Below are 23,226 nucleotides of genomic sequence, written 5' to 3'. Positions count from 1 at the left end.
CTTACAAAAAAAAATTAATTTCCAAATCTCAAGTTTTTTAAGTTCTAACATTTTAAAAAGGAAACTTTTTATTATATTTCGCTAAATATATTATATATATTTTTATTTAATTTTTATTAATTTTTAGAATATTTTTAAAATAATTTTTTGTTTGTTTTCAACGATATACGGGTAATAATACAAAAACAACAAAAGAGGTGATGTTGAATTTAGAATAAATTTTTTGTTTTTTCTATATCAAGCGCAAAAATATATTCGTTGATCTTCATAAAAATATTTATGTTTTTATAAAATTACTACATATTGAGAAAATGTTGTTTTGTACTTTTCATGTTTTTTTTTATCGTTTATATAAAATTTATATTTATTTATTAGAGCATGATTCTAAATTCACCAAACACTTTTTTGTTTGAAGACGATTTTAATGGAAAAATTTGCGTAAGCACAATAGTGATTTGTTGTTATTATAAATTATGATATGTTTTAAAATTTGTTGATATATTTTTGAATTTTTCATGTCCTTATTTTTGAAAGAAAAAAAAAAATTAACAAAATAGCACAATAGAAAAAATCAACTTGGGTTTAAAATAAATTAGGAGAGAGGGCAACATATTTTTATTATGTATTTTTAAAATATTTATGTCTTTAATTTCTAATTAATTTTCATTTTTTTCCATTTGTTAATAACACTGATGATAATGTTTGTGAATCGGCAATAATTGTGGTATTTGGAAGATGATTGGTACGGTCAAGAATTGTGTCCTGAAAGAAGAAATAAAAAAAAAATTGATGTGAAATTAAAAATTAAGATCCATTGATCAAAATTTTAATGCGAATGCTTTTCTAGTTTTAGGCTATCAAATATCCAAGCGATTGACTGTACTGTATTTTTTTTTCAGCAATGCTTTTGAAATTAAAAGAGAGTACATTCTTTGCGGTTTCTCAAAATTGCTTGTCTCTAAACACAGGCTCTAATAATTCAAACGTTTTTAAAACATGATACAAAAGCCCTTCCGATATTTTAAAATGGCTTACAAGTAGTACCAAGAATCGTATTTCGAGATATATTTGGCTAAGATTAATAAAAATTATCTATAAAAATACTAGCACAAGAGGTTGTCGGGTCATTTATCTACTTATTTGTCTGTAAATTAAAAAACTAAAAAAATTGGATCAAAGTTTTATTTCCTCTCAGTTTTATGAAAATCCATTTTGATGGAAATTTTAAAAAATGCTCAATTTTTGATGGTTCCTTAACTCACTGAAAAAAAACGAAAAAATCAAAATTATGTTATTGATTTGGAATCCGACAAAAATTTGTACACAAAGAAATTTTGATCCAAAAGAATACAAAAATGGAGTTCATTTAACGATCAGTCGATTATTTTCTACGGTATCGCTCGAAATACTGTATAAAGCTAACTTTTAAAGGCATTAATGATTTTCTTGATAGTACAAGGAACTTGAGAAAAAAGAATGGGACCGGTAGGATGAGGGGGAAACCTACGATCTACCGCAAAGGCTTGAGATCTGACAGCCCTGCTTGCACAATAATCGTCAAACATGTAAACAGCAAAATGTCTTAATTAGTGAATTAGAATAAGTGGTAAATTTTCACTTACATCATTCATAAGAAGACCATTTCCATTTTGACCATTATTGGAAAATATTTCAGTCATAACTGAATCATTTGTTGAATCACCATTTTGTTTACAATTTCCATTTTGCCTCTCATTGTCGTTAGTGTGTTGATCTTCATTCTGTAAAAAAAATCGTAATTAACAAACTGTTGAAATAAACTTTTAAAAATAATCAAATACCGGCAAAATAAGTACACAATTCGCGTATTAAATTCGACGATTACACTTTCATAGAAAAAAAACTTATCCTACATTACAGAAACACATCGGTTTTCAATCAACAAGATGGGTGTATAGAAAGATACCGAAGAAAGTAAAATAGGTGTGCATTAACAATTTTGTAAGAGAAAATGTAAAAAGGATGGTCGATTTGACCATAGCGTGTCCGCTTGAGGGTAAATTAAGAAATTTTAACCTAAATAAAATTGTTTTCTAAGTTAATTATAATTAGGTACCTAACGTTATAAATTTGCATATTAATTGCATTACCCAAATTCTAGTAGGTAACACCGAAATTTTGTTTAAATTTTAATAATACCAAAGTATGAGTAAAGATATTTACTAACACTTACAACATGATACAAGTATAAATAACATTATACACAAGTTATAATTTACAGCATCCATGGGTAAAAGAAAATAAATTACAGTTTTAAAATGAAAACAATAGATATTGTATCTGTGTGTTTCTGTATGTGTGTGAATGCTAGAAAAAACATTTATCAAAATTAAACATTAATTTAAAGATTTAACCATTAAAAATGTTATAGTTACTGAAGAGTAATCAGTGTTAATTACATCGGAAGGACCAAACAATTATTATTATGATTATTATTATACAGTATGACGGTGAAGATATGTGGTTTTCGTATTTTATTTACCTCATCTTTCCCTATCGAAAACACCACTCTATAGCTAATGCATTGATATATACAACGTATTCCAGGATTATCACTCCCCAGTCTTAATCGTTTCACAAATTTGTTTTGCCAATCGCCCACTTTTAGAATTTTTACACATCCGCCTCTGACTGTATACGTTTGTACATTATAGTCAGGCCTGGATTCAATAACCTGACACAGGTAGTTTAAGCATGTCCGTCATCGGATCTCCTTCATGGTCTGCTTTCCTTTAAATACTACAATATACTGTCTAATCTTACCGAGGCCCTTATCAGATGGCTGGCCCCTGTTTAGAGGCCGCGTACACTATGTCTACTACCTAGTGTCTTAAGTTACAGACATCTCCAAGAAAGGCCTTTAAAATGTTGAATGTTCCTGCCTGTTTTACGAAAATATTTCACTGTTCGCTTCGAAGTGTTTAGCGCCTTCAAGAAGAATTATCTCTTCGCCCATTTAATTCAAGTCCTCCAGAAGTCCTAAAAACACATGTTTTGATGGTAAAAGGACTGGCTCATAGTTCTTATTGACAAGTACATTGGATTTTTTTTAAAGAAGCTGATGAGCAAGACTATATTTAGTTTAGGAATGTGCAAGACAGAAATAAGCAATTCGTATTATGGAAGAACCAAGGCTAATGTGAAAGATCAAGCCTAATGAACAAGCCGAAAAGGGTGTGTTACTAGTGCTCAGCACTACCTACTTAAAATTTCTGAAAATATGCATTGGAAAGTTCTTGCCAAGATTAAAGATATTGAAAGTCTAGCGAAATATAGGGAATTAAATAAGACTACTTAAATAAAATAACATTGAGAAGAGTAGCTGGTGGTTTTTATGGGAAAACTTGACGATGAATTCGTAAGACGTCAAAAAAATTAAGTTTGTTATAATATTTTAACTAAACATTTTCATTTACCTATTAGGAATCTCATACTGATAATCTTCGAAATTCAAATGCTATATTTTTATAAAACTAAGTACCTAAGTACCTACCATTTGATAAAAGAAGTTTCATACAAAATTTTTTATTAATTATAAAGAATTAGGTACTTTAGATTTTTTGAAATTTTTTCCTAATTTATACCATCAGTACAGAGTTGCTGAAAACATACCGATACTATTTAGGAAATTTTATTGAAATTTCTAAATACACAAATTTTGACTTTAATTACAGTCTTTGTGAGTGTTTTGTGATTGTAAAATGAAAGTGTAAGTTTCTCAATTAGTTCTAGAACATGCTGTAAATAGGGAGATATGAATACTTGTTGTTAGAAAGTCCAACCGTTTAAACGTTAAAGATTTATTAAGGTTAGTTCAGGTTTGGTTCAAAGTAACATGAACTTAACAGACCTATATATAATACAGTTTTAAAAGAAGGAAGAACGAGACTTTATTTTCTACCTGAGTAGCGGTGCATGAGTATTGTACAGAATGTTTAAAAGCTGTTATCATTTTCGGAGAACTTGTCAATATTTTGTAAAAACTATATATTACGGTCCGTCAATAACAAGTTAATGTTAATTAAATGGTAGACAGGAATATTTAGTAGTTTTCTATAAAATGGGTGAACTCGAAAACGGTGATGCACATCCTTCGGAGATATGAACAAGTTTTTGTATCAGAAAGCTAACATAATTGGTAAAAACGTGTAGATAAAAGGTTTTTGTATATGTTGGACAAAAAAAACTTGATTTTCAATAAAGCTTTTATTTCCGGGCGACACTTAAAGCCTCAATTTTCATTACAAAATTTGCCTTCATTGCCATATTGACTGCTTGACGTGATTAGTGATTTTAGCAATAAATAAAGTATTTGACATTTTTGAACATCCGGTATAAAGTTGCATAAACACAATCATTCTATTTGCACCTCTAATGTTTGATTCAAAAAACTACTTCGTTATATTATTTAACTTACTCTTGTGTTTGCTAGTAAACACGTATTTATACTTTCTACGTATTTATACGCTTGGTAGTTAGGTACTAGCAGCTAGCTCACTGTAAAAGCTATATAACTGTGAAATTATTATGAGATTGCTTGGAAATGAAGATAAAATTGTAAATAAACAACATTTTACTAATTACAAAATTATATTATTAGTTTTATGCATGGATACATTTTTGTGTTATTCTTCAATTATTATAAACTAGAGTGATACCCACCCGCTTCGCTGGGTTTGAAAGTAAAAATTGATAAAGATTGCACTCGCTTGTCCCTTTTCTATAACACTCGAAATAATTGTGGGGATTGTTTTACACGGGGAAAATATATTCTTTTTTTGTACAATGTATAATAGTAATTATTCATTGAGTATATCAGAGAAGATGGCCTTGAAATATTTTATATTGACTATTTTTACAGAAATCTGTAATTTGTGGTAATTTCAAATGTCAAATTAAATCTAATTTTTTTATTTTTTTTAAATATATCTTTATAAATTATAGTTCATGTGTTATTCTGATATATCAGCTATATTGCTGTACAGTTTCATTAAAAACCATTCGTTAGTTTAAGCGTGAAAGCGTAACAAACAAACAAACAAACATGCGTACTTTCGCATTTATAATATATAGAGATAAATAGTGAGGCAGAATAGTGTGCGGTTTTAAAACGGTTGGAAAAAGAAATAACATTAATATTTCCAAATTTACTTTCTACTATCTTAAGGTGATTGTAAACCTACAGTATTGTTAAAAAGTTTTGGTTTACTGGACGGTACATACATATAAACCAAATACATGCTTTGTAGTCAACTATTGAGTTATTCTTGGCTTTACAATACCACACAACTACAAAAATATATAATATATTGTGTGCAAGTGATGCTTAACAATTTGTTAATATAGATATCCATCTTCAATCATCAATACTCAAATACAGTTGTCTCTGTTCATCAAATGACGGATCTTCGAATTTTAATAATTAAATTAAATTTTGTTTTTATATCATCGGCAACCTTATATTTTTATGGTATTATTATAAACTACAAGATTGTCGAAATATTTTAGATTGTTTTTTATCACGCTCTTTAAATTTTTCAATGTTCACTTGAAAAGAATAACCTTTATCATTTTTTCAGCTGACTTTGAACGATAAAATAATAATAACAATCCCGATGACCGAAGTGCTATTCAATCCTTGCATATCTCTTTGAACTATATACAGACAAGTGAAAACGAACAATTGACTGAGTTAATTGTTGAAATACCATGTATAGACAGTGTTGATAACGGAATAGTTTGTGTTTTCACGTCATGTAAGTCACGTCAGTAATGAGAGATAGCCACTCTTAGATAGCTGCATATACATACATGTCACACACACACATGACTGATATTCCCATATATTACGTACTGTAAAATTTGCGCCCTCGCGGGTAAACAGTGATGATAACGAAAAAATGTTTCAAACAAAAGTTTTTTATTTTTTTATCAGGAAGGACTTTTTACATTTAAACTTTTGTTCTATGTCTAACGGTTTACAAGATGGGTCCTACAGACCCAACCCAATTAACTTTTGTTATTCATTTACGAACTCGACCTCACCCTTCACGTTCTGAGCACGATGTAAACATTTCGGCTTAATATGTTTTACCGTTTTTGAGTTAACGTGTTGTCAGACAGACAAACGGGCAGGCGGACAGATATTAAACTGAAAATGGACTTATTAGGTGATTTTATGAACACAATATTTTTTTCGTTACAAACTTGGGACTAAACTTGATATAACTTGATATATTTAATATATACATGGCATAAAAAGAAGGATATAAAAACATTAACTATTGAACAAAATTAATTGTGAATTCAAGTAAATTGCATTGGCAACCAGTGAAAGATGTTTTCCTTTCATCAATCACGTGTTTACTTTTATTAAACATCTGTATTGGCATTGATTTTCATATTTTGTTAAGTATTTAAACATAAAGCCCTACACGACAAATTATTCATGATTCTTTAAATTATACCAATACCCCAACACCCTTAATATCATAATTCATGACATCATTAACAAGTTTTTTTTTCTCTAACTAATAATAATAATTTTAAGTGAATTTTTACAATCTGCTGATAAAAAAATACAATCTTCCGTGGTTGGACGTACTCACTGTGATGGTTGCCTATCCATAATGTACATACGTATATATAGAATACATAAAAAATACATATATAGCGTGACTAATATTTAACATTATATACATTTTTATATGTTAGGTATTATGTTTTATCAGTCCTATGTGGACATTAAAAATGTGTATTGTTGACGGTTATGAGTCCATTGAGGTTTTTTTTTTAAAAAAAAAAAACACAAACTGAAGAAGACACACCTAGTATTTGACCATTTATATATTTGTATACTGAATGTCTCAAAAAAATTAAGGGAGTTATTTAGAATAATTTTCTACTTGATTACCGTAATTGGTGAAAGGCTATTTTAGGTGGTTTCAAAAGTCTCGAGACATCTAGATGGTGACTCGAATAGTATGTATTTGTAGTAAATCATAATTTTATGTGATAACAGTAACCATCAAATGCCATGCGTTAAAATTTAATGAGACCTTGACCATGAACTCTCGGGTTATTCAAGTTTAAGTGACTTCATTTCTTTTGTAATTAGATAACACTCCGTATCACAACTAGATCGCAACGATGACAAAACATGAATGGTCCATTTCCGCAAAACGTCGCTCTGATTTTCGTAAAGCGTCACTCTGATGGTGCCTGATGAACATGGTCATGATTTCCCAACCATCCTTAAATTACATGTGATGGCAAAACATGGTGTCTTGTGGTCCCCTTACACATACATGCTTTCTTTCTGGCTTCAATGTTTCAATAAAAAAATGTCTGTGTATAGAGGGTCAAATTGCATGTTTAAGCGAGAGCAATCATACTTTTTTTACCCATCCTATCCCTCTACCGATTTTTTTTTTTTTAAACTAAGAGCAATACCGTAGAAAATATTCGACTAGCCGAAGTAAAATCGAGTCAAATGAATTTAATTTATGTAGGGAGCAAGCTTTTGAATTTTTCAACATTTTCAAACACTTTTTATGGAAAATTGTTAAAAATCGAGAAACAAATTTTTCGTCGAATTTTGATAAAATTCCTTATATGAGTAATATAGGTCCAAAATATTATCCAAAAATGAACAATCATCAAAAACCCAAAAAATACCAAAATTGGGTTTATTTCACGGTGGGCTTAGTAGTTTCTGAGATATGGCATGAAATAATAAGAGTTCTTGAAAACTACACGCCCACTTATAAAATGTACTCGATTTAGGATCTATTAACTGAATTTTATTAAATTACACAACAAAAACTGAGTATGTAGGGTAATTTTAAACCAAACAAGTGAAAACAAACAATTGACTGAGTTAATTGTTGAAATACCATGCATATAGTCAGTGTTAATAACTAATAATCAAGTATAGTACATATTTTAAATTTCCGCCTAATTGGCGCCCTCACGGGTAAACAGTGATGTTTACGAAAAAATGTTTCAAACAAAAGTTGTTTAATTTTTGATAAGGAACAATTTTTTTTTACATTTAAACTTTTGTTCTATCTCTAACGGTTTACAAGATGGGTCCGACGGACCCAAGATCCTATTGACCTATGATGCTCATTTACGAACTTGACCTCACTTTTTACGTCCTGAGTACGCTGTAAAAATTTCAGCTCGATATCTTTTTTCGTTTTTGAGTTATCGTGTCCACAGACGGGCGGACGGACAAGCGGAAATGGACTAATTAGGTGATTGTATGAACACCTATGACAAAATTTTTTTCCCAGCATCATTATTTTTAAGCGTTACAAACTTGGGACTAAACTTAATATACTATGTATATTTCATATATACATGGTATAAACATACGATAATCAGGTTTATTAGATGATTTGAGCATATTTTCTGAGCTATCGTCAAAATATTTGTTTAATAGGTAATAAACTGGATTTTCCTTATTTTTGGACTCCAAAAATAAAGCCTATATTTATTTTTTATAAGAAATTTCATAAAAAAAGCTGTTTAACCTCCGTTTTTCTGACATACGTCTTATCACAGAGGCCACTTCATAAGAGAGCAGCGTTGCGATCGATATAGTACGCTCCCCCACCTACTGTGAACACAACGGATAATGTATGTGTCTTTAAATATTGGGTGGGTAATTTAGAGTTGATATTTTGTGAGATTATTTTTGAGGCACTCTGTACAAACATATATATTATAAAATAAAGATATATTTATTATGGATGTGGATAATATTATTAGGTGTGGTACTTCGTACCATGTGTTAAAGTAATATAATAATGCATCACGGAATGAAATGGAACGAATAGGAAAACTTACATTAATATATCCACAAATGTGATACCATTCACTCACTTACTCATAAAGTGCCTAACTAATGTATCCATATAGAAGAGATAGTACCTACACATATTTAAAGGTCACATCATAAAAATTTTATTTGTTAAAAGACTTTTGGCACGCAAAATTATTATTTGACTTAATGGTTAACTTTTCTTTCAACTTATTTACGTCATTAAAGTAATCTTTATTTTGTTCGAAAAAAAACACATTGTGTTCAAATTATTGTCTTTTTTGATTTTTTTTTTTATAAATTTTTTTTTTATACTTACGTAATTGTATTTTAATTTTAATAAAAAAACATGTTTTGAAACCGCAAACTTTTGAAAACCCTCAATCGCCATCACAAATAAAAACAAAAGAAGACAAACAATTAACTGAGTTAATTGTTGAAATTCCTGTCTAGAAAGTGTTGAATGTCAGTGCTTGCAATATTTTTAATAAATTAGAATTAAAACAAAACGACGGTCTTTCGGTTTTCGACCGCCATTTATTTGGTTTTGGAAAGTTTTTTCCATAATTTTTTTTCTTTTTTCGAGAATGTTTCACAAGACTACTAGTTGGAGCTACTTGCAAGTTTTTAACACCCTATCTTTCATAGTTTTGGAAAAAATGGACATCAAAGTTTTGATCTAATTTGTGCCCTTGCGGGTAAACAGTAGTATTTCCGAAAAAATGTTTCAAACAAAAGTTGTTAATTTTTTATTAAGCACATTTTAATTTTTTTACTTTGTTCTACCTCTAGCTGTTTAAAAGATTCAATTGATCTATGTTGCGTGAGTAATTGACCTGAGTACGCTATAAAAATTTCAACTTGATATATCCTTTAGTTTTTGATCATATTGACAGACAGATGGACAGATGGACAGTCAAGTGTAAATGGAATAATTAGGTGATTTTATGAACACCTTTTCCAAAAATTTGACCATAGCATCAACATTTTTGAGTGTTACATACTTGGATCATACATAGTTTCTCGGCAGATATCGTTGTCAATAAGATAGAAATAGTACCGATTTTACAACTATTGCTGACCGTCTGCGAACTGTTGGTCAGGCCTACTTGGGGATGGGTATCCTTATAATAATTAAAATATTTAGTTTTGAATAATGGCTAGTTTAATCAAAATGAATGCTTTTTAAATTTTTTATTGTTTTATATTACACATAAATTCAATTTTATAATATAATTTCAATGTCAACTTTATTCCTAAATAATTTATTGTTAATTTAAATAGGAACTTGTTGTTTTTTCTTTGTAAAATACGACTACACCATAGTCAAGGTGTTTAATGGACCTTTTTCAATTCTCATTAGCATTAAAAAGTTAAACCGAACTTGTAGCATTGAAGAGTGAAGTTTGCTTTTAATCAACCAAATTTGGAAAAAGAGAGTTTTGGCGGAGGCCCTTAGACAATCACCAAGGCTGTATAAATGGTAAATGCAGCGCTGAATGGCAACTATATGAAAGCAAAGTTCACCTTACCAAAATAGCCGACAAACAATTTAGAAAATGACTAATCAATAGGTTATAGGTAATTGTGTTTCAAAATACATTCTATCTAAATCATTATCATTATTTCAAAACGTAATAAGTTTGTCTAAAATTCTAATTTTCCAATATATTTCTTGGATCACGAGTGTTCTCAGTACAAAGGTGATGTGTTTTCTACTTAAACTGATTTAAATAAATTCATTAGGAAGTAAATAATAATAATAATAATAATAATCGTTTTTGAAGCATGGGCTGGAAAGATACTTTTCCAAAATATATATGTATATCTATATATATCGATAAGAATGATTAAGGCTGACTGATCGATCAACGCACAGGTGAAACCGCTGGCTCTAGAAGCATGAAGCATTTTGTACAAATTTTCCCTAAGTTATGTAAGTGTGCACAAAGAATTTTCGAAAATTCACCCCTCAAGGAGTGTAAACGAGTGTTGAATGTTTGTATGAAACTTGGTCAATTTAGAAGTTAGAAATGTAAAAGTTTATTTTCCTTTTGTTTGAGAGGGTCAAATTGGGGATGAAAATTTATATGAAACTTCGAAATTTTGAGGGTGAAAAGCGGATGAGAGTTTATATGAAAATTCGCCATTTTTGAATTAACTACTTAACCGATTTTTAAAATTACTTCACCTATAGAAAGTTACAATATCAATGAGTATCATGGGCAAAATTTCATTTTCAGAAAAGTTCCCCACCAAAAAATTAAAATCCATAAAATTTAAAACAAAAGGGAGAAAAATGATTGGCAAAGAAGTGAGAGCTATAACGTGGTAGTCTTTGTCTTTATCTAGTTTTTAATTAAAATATCAGTTTTTAATAATTTTTCTAATAAAAGAATAATGTTTCCACATGAGAAACATAATATTTCATTTTGGTTTTTGATTTTAAATCATTCGATATATAATTTTTTTATATAATGAAAAATAACGTTTTGGTTTTTGATTTTTAATCATTCGATATATAATTTGTTTTTCAGGAAAATAATATTCAATTAAAAATATAAATGAAAAACAAAAAAAAATTGAAAATATATACCTACTAATTTGCATTATTGAATTAAACGAATATATTTTTTCCATTCTATTAGAGTTCATAAAATATTTTATACAAATAAATGTAAATAGCCAAAAGCGATTTTTCAAAATAAAAATATAAAGTAATTTTTTTTTTTCAGTTGTTTTTTAATTTTTTTCTCCATTTAACTTTTTTAATTATTCTTTATAAATTAATATATTAATTGGTTATTATAAGCTGGCCAAGTGTGGCTATTATTTTATGCACAAGAAATTAAATTATTTTAAATTAAAATTCAAGTTTTCTTTGACGTAAATGACGAATAATATACTCGATTGGGGGCAACCTCTCGATTGACCTTGTCAAAAGCATTAACTAACAGTCTGCAGGGCCATATCTAAAATTCTGATACCGTTGAGACTACGTAAGTCTGTTTTTTATAACTTGTTGAACAACTGCATGGATAACATAATTCTCGGTATTGGAGAATTATGAAGTTTGCATTCGCAAACTTCAGATTAATGAATATCCGTTTTTTTTTACTTTTGCCAAAAACCGACTTAGTTATCTTGAAAACTAAAACTTTTTCAATCGATTCTGGTTGCCATGAATTTTGAGAAAATGTAAATCTTTTAATAACGTTATAACTTTTAATAAAATTAAGCTGTGAAAGTCATAAGTTTAAGAAAACAGAGATTATTTAAAGTAAGTACGATTTTTATGCTATGTCCAAATATCCTTACCAAACCAAACGTAATGTACTTACATATTGGGTTGACTACTAAATCAAAGGTACGTCTTTTTTTAAATAATACTACAATTATTTCATACAGTAAAAACTCAAAGTAGCTATAAAATTAAATTCCTTAAAAAATCAAACAAGTATTTGACTTCTAAAATTAATACCTTAAATTTTCAGAAAAATATCTTGTAAATAAAAAAATAAGCGCTACATTTATAATGTATCAAGGTACGAAAGGAATATAGTTTCTAAAAGGTGTCCCACGACACCTCTCGATCTTTTTTTTTTTGTAGTTCAACAGGAAGATAGTTCATCGAATAAAATAAATAAATAAATCGTTTTCTCCGATTTTGAATTAAACGAGGTGTTTGTCGATTAATAAGATACAGAGAACACACATGCAGAGTCGTTGATTTAATAAGTATATTTTTTAGGCGTATAAAATTGAATGCTTTTGAAAGTAGAAACATCATTAAATCAAATGAATGAAAGAATAGATAGCTATCGTTAAACCCTAAAACTAAAAATTTTAAATTTTAAAAATATGTTTTATATATAGTACAAAATTTAAAAAACTTAACCACATTTACTGACTAGAGTTGTTATTTTTTAGATTTTGGTTCATCACGCAATCATTTATATTATTATAACAATCGTATCAGCTAAATATTTAAAGGTACTAATTAGCCGGTGATATAAAAGTACCGTTGCTATGAGCCACTGTTTTACGATATCAATTTTGTTTATTAATGAAATTAATGTTGGTTATTAAAATATATAACTTATTATTTACCAGCTTTGATAATACAGAGAATTCAACGAATTTTAATTATTTTCACTACACGTCGTAACAATATGTGGTTTTAAAGGGATTTTGAGTGAGTAGATTTCATTACAAAATATCGTTATAAGTTTATTCTGAAATATTCGTCAAATGTGCGGAATTAAAAAAAATTATAAAATATTTTTATTTTTAATACAAGCGCCATATCTTTTATCCATATTTATTAGTCACTAGCTAACCTGGTGAACTTCGTACCACCTAACAGTCGATTCTTTTTTTTTTTAAATACTTTTCAGGTTTTTTATCTGTAAACGGAAAAAGTATATGGTCTATAATAGTTAATAGATTAATAAACATACAACTGCAAATACTATTACACATTTTAAAAGTTGGCATGTAATTTTTCCGAAGACTTTCGATGTTCTAAATGAAGTCATTTGAAAGCAGTCGTTGTATTGTTTTGCTTTCCCGGAACACCTCTACTAACACTTAAAATTTATGGTATGGTAAATTAAAGTTCAAATTGATTTTTCTTACTTCAAGGAATACTATAAAAAAGAATTAGCGAAATCTGTGCCAATATCGAATTCTTATGTATTTCGCCGCTATTGCCGATACATTCATATATTATGAATTCATATTTAGATTCATTCGAGACCGTTTATATAAACACTTCATTTAAAAAAACTTCCTTCAATAATTATTAAACTATCGTTAACTACAACATTTCCATTAGATTATTTATCTATATAAACAAAATTATTGTAATATGAATACTAAGTACAATGTCGACAAATAATAATAATATTTATTCAAATAATATAACAAATATACGATAATAAATATTCCAATCAATCTACTATTATGATCTCCATTATTTTATTTATTAATGGGGGGAGGGTGTAAGGCTGTACCAATTAATATTATTTGTATTAATTACAGGGAAAAATAGACACGATATATTATAGTTTTGTTTGTAATATTATCTACTATTGTTGATAAACTTACTAATAAAGGTAAAACTTTACCCTCCTTTATTTACTGACTATACCGACTGTCAATATCAAAGTAGGTGGGTATAGTGGCTTACATTCTATCTGTAATTTAGATCAAATATTTATGTTTCAGTAAATAGTTATGTTTGTGTAGAATTGCTCTTTTAAATATGTTGTTTAAATAAAACAATGATTTTTATTTCAAATAATAAAAGCACAACTTGCAAAAACAAGAGTTTTCAAGACATTTTTTGAATTTTTAAACGACTTCAAACAAAAAAGGAGGAGGTTATCAATTCGACTGTATTTTTTTTTTATATGTGTTACTTCAGAACTTTCGACTGGGTGAACCGACTTTAATGATTCTTTATCTATTGGTGCTTTCCTTGTCGTCCCATTTCATTTTGGTCTAGTTCTGACCACGGCATCTAGGAGAAAACTATAAAAGTCTTAAATTTGCATTAAGTATGAACGACAAGAGGACGAATAACTCAATATCACGCCAACCGATTTCGATTATTCTTTTTTTTAGTGTATTTCAGATTCACTAAAAATAACAAAATTTAAAAAAAAAATTTTAACAAAAACAAAACAGACTTCAACAGAAAAACTTTTCCAAAACAAAACTTTTCGCAATTATTGAAGATTTTCTCCCTCTGATCAACAACAGCAAGCATTTCCTCCCAGATTCTTGAATTTCCAAATAGATCTTTCTTTGTATACATCATTCTATACTTGCATCAAAAATTTAAATAAATTCTTGACATTAAATCAAATCTGATCGGTTCGTTTGCCACATCATGGCTCCTTTTTGTTTTGATGGAGAGTATTCTTTAAGAAAATGTACTCGGCTGTTTGAAGATCTTCACCTCTTATCTATTTGTCTCGGGTACAGAACCCTAAACTTTCACTTGAAGCATAGCTCAGATCACTCTCAATCAAATTACCTTTAAAAAAATCTACATCGGTTTAAGAGTTACGATGCCACATGACAGACGAACAGAAACACAGGCACGTTAAACTCAAAAAACATCCTATTTTTGGTAAAGTTTTAAAAGAATAAATTACAAGCCCCAATAATTTATTTGTTTATATTTAAAGGAGGGAATTTTCTTTTACGTAACTGCAGCGGATGAATTTTTTGTGATAAACATAAAATTTTTCTGTTATAAACAAAAAATTTATCATAAACCCTGAAAAAACCTGAAAACATCCTTATATTATACATGTGGGTATCGAAAAAGCGAAAAAATCTAATTTCGCATGCTTAGTTTTAGTTATGTTATATTATCGTTCAATTTTTTTCAAGATCAGGTAAAATTGCTTGTGTTGAAATTCGTTCAGGATAATGGGCTGTATTTTTGGTAATTTCAGTCTACTGGTGGCTCTTGGTCTAATATTAATTATATTTTAGTTTAATTTTAAATTAAACTTATTTATCAAATAATAGTTAAAACCATTTTTCAAATGCCTTGCACATATAAAACTCACTGTATAATGAATGAACAAAATAATTTTAATTTACCAACAAAACGAATGGATTCCAACTGTTTAATTATTGGATACTTTTAGCTGTATAGTTTACTGCATGATAATTTATGTATGTTTAGTTCAAATCACTTTCAAAACAGTAAATTATTTTAAATGGCCTTATAAAATTTTCATTCCATTGTATGTATACAAAATGAAATAAATTTTATTTTAAAACTAAATAAAAAATTTTAAATTAAACTTTTAATAAAAAATGAAATTAGTTTATACACGAAACTTTATATGCATTACAAAAGTTATCGTGTATACATGACAAAGAAAAACTAAGAAACAAAATTTGATTATTGCAATTTTATTTAATTATCTCGGTGTTTGTATACGAAATCAGTTTCTCCCCCTTTTATACCATGTATATGAAATATACCAAGGTATAATAAGTTTAGTCCCAAGTTTGTAACGCTTAAAAGTATTGATGCTATGAACAAAATTTTGGTATAGGTGTTTATAAAATCACTTAGTTAGTACATTTCCGGTTGTCGGTCTGTCTGTCTGTCCGTCTGTCCGTCTGTCTGTCTGTCCGTCTGTCTGTCCGTCTGTCAACACGATAACACAAAAACGAAAAGAGATATCAAGCTGAAATTATTATATTCTATAGCGTAAAAACTTACGGGCGTAAAAAGTGAGGTCGAGTTCGTAAATGAGCAACATGGGTCAATTGGGTCTTTGGCCTTGTAAACCGTTGGAGATAGAACAAAACTTTAAATATAAAAAAATTTTTTTTATAAAAAAATAAACAACTTTTGTTTGAAACGTAAATGGTATAGTATGTATTATATGGAAATATCAGTTATATATGTGTTACATGTATGTATGTGTAATGTGACAGAGTAATCAACACTATTTATAAATTACATTTCATCAATTAACTCAGTCAATTGTTAGTTTTCACTTGCCTTCTTTAAAATTTTTTTAGCTATTAATTTAAAAGAAATTTACGAGATATTAACTTACAGTTGCTGCTAATTTCTTTAAAATAAGGACACTAGCATTGGCCCAAACCTATTTTCGAAATGGTGTATCTTGGCAAGTTTCAAATTGTGTAGTTTTAGTTAATCTCAAAATTTGGAAACTTAAGGTTTTTCAAAATAGATATGGTGTTGAATCCTTACACTGCATTCTTTTGGAATTAAATGTGCAAAAAAAAAAATAAAATAGTGCAAAAATTGTCGGTATAAAAACCGACAGATCAGAGTTAAGATCAACCTTCATCCATCTGCTTGCCGGATGAAAGTTATTTTGTATGAAATAAAAAATCTCCTCAAATATCCCTGCAATACCGCAAAAAATGTGGTCAACATTAAGTAAAAGTACCAAGAGTAAAATTTTTTGGAATTTTTCGCTGAATTGTTTGCCTAGCGACATTTGATCTACTCGAAAGTAAAAAGTATATGGAATATGAACCAGCTAAGTTGCCTGTCTCTGGTCTCTTTTATTGCATATACAGGATGGGTCATTTTAATCTATGATGGTTAATTTTTTGTTTTGTAGCTAACCAATAAAAAAATAACTTAAAAAAGTTGCAGAGATTGATGAAAATATTAGGTTTTTATGAGGATCTACTTTTTTATTTAAGGTGTTATCTTATCTCTTACCGTTAATGATGTAAATCTGACGTCAGAACATGATCTCCTTCATCAAACTCTGCCACTTTTGTTATATTTATTTTTTTATTTGTGAACTACAAAACGAGCTATTAGCCATTATAGATTAAAAAGACCCACTCTGTATATATCTATATATATCTATCTTTAAACATGCACTCATCTTCACGTCAATCTTTAGACATACACTACCAATGCTAATAAAAAGAGAAGATAGCAAAATCTGTCTTGTTATGGTAGATGAATAATATTGGATATCCGAGCGAAGTTTTCAATAAAGATAAACTTTTCTGAAAAATGATTGTAGAAAGTGTAAAAAATAAATATACTTTACTCTTGGGCAAAATATAAAATTTTCGACAAACTTCGTATACGAATGCAAAAACTTGATATTTGATTATTTTCGAGGCCATGCAGGATTTTTTATCAACAATAACTTATTTCATAAAACAAATAATAAAGATGGTGCCGACTTAATTGGGCACACTGTAGAAACTATATTTATACATTTGTTCATATGTATCTTTAGCAGAAAAAAAAATCAGTTTCGCCAAAGTCTATATTAAATAAACTTTGCATGCTATTTATTATACATATTATTATTATATTACAATTATAATTATCCACAATATATAAATAGACAAAAACTGTACAAATGGCAGGTATTCTACAATACGAATACCTACCTTACTGTAAGTTATCAAAACTTCGTACTGTATCAAGATATGATGATTAACCCGATCATCTTAGACAAAATAAGTGGTCAACCTCGGAATCTAACGGAATAAGCTGAATTTTTGGACAAATCTTTCTTTTTCCTTTCACCGTATTAACATTTATTATAACAGTTGTAGATGATAAAATTTGCTGTTTTTGAAATAGGGGGCGCAGAATATAGTGCGCTCAGCTGAACGTGAATTATTATTAAGTAGTATCTAATGAATAATTAGGAAAAAAACCGCATAATAGACTGGGATTCACGATTGATCCTGTATATTATACAGCTTTTTTACAAAATTATCGATTAAATACTACTTAAATAATTATTTAATACAATATATTTATAAATATTGACCCTGCACTAAGGTACGTTTCGGTGGGGTTCTGTTTGTTTGAAAGCTTTTTTATACGTTGGACCATTTTTAAAATAAAGGGCGCAGAAGAGGGAGCGCTCAGCTATACGTACCTTAGCGGAGGGTCAATATTTATAGATATAAGGTATTTATAAATATTAATAATAATTATTTAATTAGATATTAATCGATAGTTTAGTGAAAAACCGTATAAGAGACAGGGTCAATCGTGAATCACAGTCTATTATGCAGTTTTTCCCTAAGTATTTGTTAAATACAACTTAAATAATTATTTAACACATTATATTTATAAATATTGACCCAGAACTGAAGTTCGTTAAGCTCAGCACACCATCTTCTGCGCCCTCTATTTCAAAAACAGTTCGAGTTTATTCGACAAAATTTGTAGAAAATTTTATCTTCTACAACTTTTATAATTAATGTTAATACGATTAAAGGCAAAACAACGAGATGTATTACCAACATTTGTACTACCTAAATAAACGTTTGTACAAAAATTCAGCTTATTCCGTTAGCTTCCGAGGCGAAACCCTAAGATGATTGGAGTAGATGTAAATATTGATTTTAATACACACAAATACATAATAATAATAATAAAATGATTACAATTTTAGTGCAGTAATAACAATAATTAAATAAAAGTTAATGTGAATTTATTTATTTCATCATGTGAACAATTGTATGATTTGAAAAATCATATTTACTATGTGTGTCAAAATAAATTTTAATATTTGGCTAGATTTTAAAAATATTAAATATTGAAATATTTTAAACTTGAATATTTTCATTTAATACACCACCAAAATAGTTCTTCGTCTATTGTGGTCATTGTTGCACTTTTATTTACTGTGGACGTTAAGTTGTTACTTGTGTAATATATGTTTACAGAAGCATAGTGGATATAATAGCAGATCCAAAAACAGAAATCTGAACAAGTGAAAACAAACAATTGATTGAGTTAATTGTTAAAATACCATGCATAGTCAGCATTGATTTCTTTATCACATAACACATACATACATGTGACACATACATAACTGATATTCAAGTGCATACTATAAAATTTCCGCCTAATTGGCCCTCTCACGGGTAAACAGTGATGTTTACGAAAAATATAATTTTATAAGGAACATTTTTTACACTTAAACTTGTGTTCTATCTCTAACGGTTTACAAGATGGGTCCTACAAGACCCAATTGACCTATGATGCTCATTTACGAACTCGACCTCACTTTTTACGTCCTGAGACAACCGGAAATGGACTAATTGATGGACTAATGGACTGGTGATTCCATGAAAACCTATAGAAAAATTTTGTTCGTAGCATCAATATTTTTAAGCGTTACAAACTTGGGACTAAACTTAGTATACCTTGCATATTACATATATGCATGGTATAATAGTTCTATTCGAAAATTATAATTCAAGAAAAGTTGGTATGGTGTTACTTTTTCGTAATGCTAATAAATTTTTTAAACAATTTTTTGACAAAAATTCACACGGTAAAGTATAATCGAAACTTCATTATACGATAGATAAACATTATACATAAACAACCCCCTTAAACTAACAATAGTATTCACAACATTCTAATTTACAAAGTTACAAACACAGGACACTGATTTTGATTCATCCTTTATTTTAAAAATTCAAAGCTATCTCTAAATTAAATTTGTCTTTAAATAGAAATTCTCATTTAAACTGTGTTTAAAAAGTCTACTATTCAAATTACTCAAATAAAAACATTATTCGCTTGAAATTTTTTTGAAATTGTACCTAATCAATTTAATCGATTTCGATTACAGTTTTGTACACACTGTAAATAGCCAGCTAGTATTGTGTAATTATATATACAAATTTTCCACTAATGAAACAATAATATGCAATTTTCATTATATTTGATTATATGGTATTATATATCCGTTTTATATTCAACATACATAAATACACAATGTTTCATGTAGATACGGACAAAAAAAAACCATCAATTTGAAAGGAAATTTGCATCCACAAGATTATTTCGCTGTTTTTACATCCCTTGTACCATTTTTGAGATTTATTATACCATTTTCGTTTAAGGTTTTATTGACTATCGTTTGTAATTTTAAAAATAAAAATAAATACTATATAGGCCGTTCAAAGAAATTGAAAATAAGCGATTTTATGAATTTATTCACAAGCAAAAAAAAAACTAAACAAGAGGAAGGTTTTGGCATCTAGTTTAAGACCCTTCTAACGCGCAATCTCAGAAGTGCTAGGGTTGCGTTAGTTAACGCTTTGTATACATAAATAACGATTTTTAGCTAATATCTCGTAAACCATCAATTTTATGAAAAAAAGTTTCAAACAGAAACTGTCTGTGGAAATTTTTTTTCCTAAATAAATGTGGAATCAAAAATTTGCATATCTTCAGCCATTTTTCCGAAAATTGGAAAAAACGGAGAAATGTACATTTTCCTAAAAAAAATGTAGAGTGAACAATTTCGATATCTCTAGCCGTTTTCAAAACGATCAATTTAATAAATTTTTTTCGTTAGTTATTCAATCAGTATCCTCGAATTGTGTGTACTTTATAAATTCACGAAAAAATATTGTTTTGAGCGGATCATATAATTCAGTCTCTTATCATTTTTATTGTAATTTTGAATGTAAATACCTCCATAAACAGATCGGGAAACTAATGAGTTTCTTTGGAATGATTAGAAATCAAGCTAATATTTCGATGAGACTCCCAAGTTTTTAATTCGAATCGATCAAAATCTTTTCTTTTAATATAAATTTCTATTTAGCTTATATAATGTTATCCGGGAAATTCTCTTAATTTCTAAGGATAATTTAGGAACCTGTGTCTTGTTAATGATACATCGAATCCAAAAACTTTTATGCAAAGAATATTTTTTCTAGATGATAATATTAATTTAAAAATTTAAAGTTGGCCGCAACATAAAATCAGATTTGATCGATTCGTTTGTGACATCGTAGCAACTAAACAGATGAACCGATTTTGATTTTTTGTTTGAAAGATAACTTGATCGAGAAGGTTCGTGCACGGAAACCTAACCTCGCACTTGAAACAAAGATATATAAACATAATTGGAGGTTAAAAATTCGAAAAAAAATTGTCAGCATTCTTTTTCCTACATTTCTCTAAAACATCCTGTATATATAAAATGATAGTAACCAAATATTGAAAAATTTATTGCATTTTTCATATTTGAATAATAAACTGTAAACTGAATATGTTTTAAATTTATTTTGAAATTACATTTTATATGACCGAGTAATTAAAAATATGATGTATCATTCTGTGTTTTATGCATTATTATTGTGGGCCAGTATACAATATGTGAGGCATATTTTATATAATTATTCCGGCTTATAATAGTTATAATTAACATTTCATCATTAATAATTTGAGCCTTAGGAAATTATTGATATTTTTTTTATTATTGAATAATAATTTGTGAATATTATAATTTTTAATGAAAGTAATAAGCTTTTTATCCTTTCACGCTTTTACTAGACTAATGAGTTTTCATAGTGTTTGTAGTTATGCTATTGTAGCTCTATTTTTGTGTAGTGCTTCATGAGTGAGCTATCAAAATATCAAACTTGAAAGTTTATATTAAAAATAGGGATGCGCCATATTTGTACTGTTTGGCTGTAACGATTTAAATTGCCTACAATTTATAACCTCATATGTACAACTTTTTACCTAGTATAAAGGTCCATCACACGTTTCCCAAACGGTCTTGGGAATCTGTGTGGTTTTCATGTCCAGCATAGGGTTTTTTATGTTCAGCATGCAACTAAGAGCCAAGTAGGCTTTAGTTGTGTGTTATTAATGCGCTAAAGGAAAATTTCAAGCTTATTTCACAGATTCTATTCTATTTTTCTATTGATGAGATCCACCGAAATTGTAGAGAAGCAAGCCATGGGCAGAGTCTGGTGCGTCCTTTGAGGTCCAGAGGTCCACATGAGTAACTTTCCAACATAATAAAAAGTTATAAAAAATAAACAAAAAGTAAAAACTCGACCATCTCGAAACGATTCGACCAAATTTTATGAAATTCTTTTCGGATCTTTATTACCAATAATACGCTTCGATCGGCACGAAGTCGATATCATATTTTGTTAACACAATATCGATTTGGAAAGAATTTTAAAAAAAAACCCTCGGGCTTGAACCGATTCGACGGAATGTTATGAAATATTTTTCGAATCATATTTCTGTTAATACGCTTCGATTGACACCTGAACGAAGTCGATATCACTTTTTGTTCGAGAAATATCGATGACGAAAAAATGACCACGAACGTTCGTAAGTACGTCAAAAACACACACCCGCACACATACCTCTTCTCCAAATTGATGTTAATGCCTTTTCCTGACCATGAAAGATACGCTTAAACGGTTTCGAAAATCGGACTCATTACAATAACTTCTTATACTGGGAAGTCAAAAATTTTGTGCTAATTTGCAAAACCGTTTCTGTTTTCATTTCAAAAAATTATTGTAAGATGGGATACGATAGCAAAACTATTACCTAATAAGCTCATGTTTCCGGTAAAGTTTTTCAAATAATGTTTGGTTTGTTTTTTTTTTGAAAATTCCTTGATTAATATTGATTTTCGATAAGTAACTATGTTCCTAAGTAGATAATAGAAAGTGAAAGTGACTAAGTAGAAAATTTTATCATATACCTTTTTTTTGCAAATTTGCATCGTAGTTCCTATTTATACTAATTAGCTATTTTGCAAAATGGATCTATTTAAACAAAATTACTTACCGTTTTCTCATGTTGTGAATTGATTGGTGAGGATGTGTTCGATCTACCTGATGAATCTTCTTTATCATCTGAATATGGTACACCCAATTCATAAATATTGATCATATGTGTTGCTTGTATATGTACCATTAGATCCCATGCATTTGGAAATGGATCTTTACAATGTGAACACAATAAAGATGTATCGCTACCATTTGTTACTGTAAAAATTACCAATTATATATTATAT

General features: G+C 28.7%; 1 protein-coding gene across 1 annotated transcript in view; it reads right to left on the bottom strand.

The window, feature by feature from the left end:
- Window positions 1-663: 663 nt before the first annotated feature.
- LOC123294793 overlaps window positions 664-23,226 on the bottom strand; it is a 237,369-nt gene continuing 214,806 nt past the window's right edge. The window contains exons 8-10 of the mRNA XM_044875943.1: window positions 22,998-23,197; window positions 1,623-1,760; window positions 664-762 (exon numbers count right to left, since the gene is read on the bottom strand). Of these exons, the coding sequence (XP_044731878.1) occupies window positions 664-762; window positions 1,623-1,760; window positions 22,998-23,197 (437 nt within the window). The remainder of the gene's footprint in view (window positions 763-1,622; window positions 1,761-22,997; window positions 23,198-23,226) is intronic.

Source organism: Chrysoperla carnea, chromosome 3, assembly GCF_905475395.1.
Source record: "Chrysoperla carnea chromosome 3, inChrCarn1.1, whole genome shotgun sequence".
In the NCBI taxonomy this organism is placed as follows: domain Eukaryota; kingdom Metazoa; phylum Arthropoda; class Insecta; order Neuroptera; family Chrysopidae; genus Chrysoperla; species Chrysoperla carnea.
Note: the sequence above shows the minus strand (reverse complement) of the source record. Positions and strands in the feature narration are given on the sequence as shown.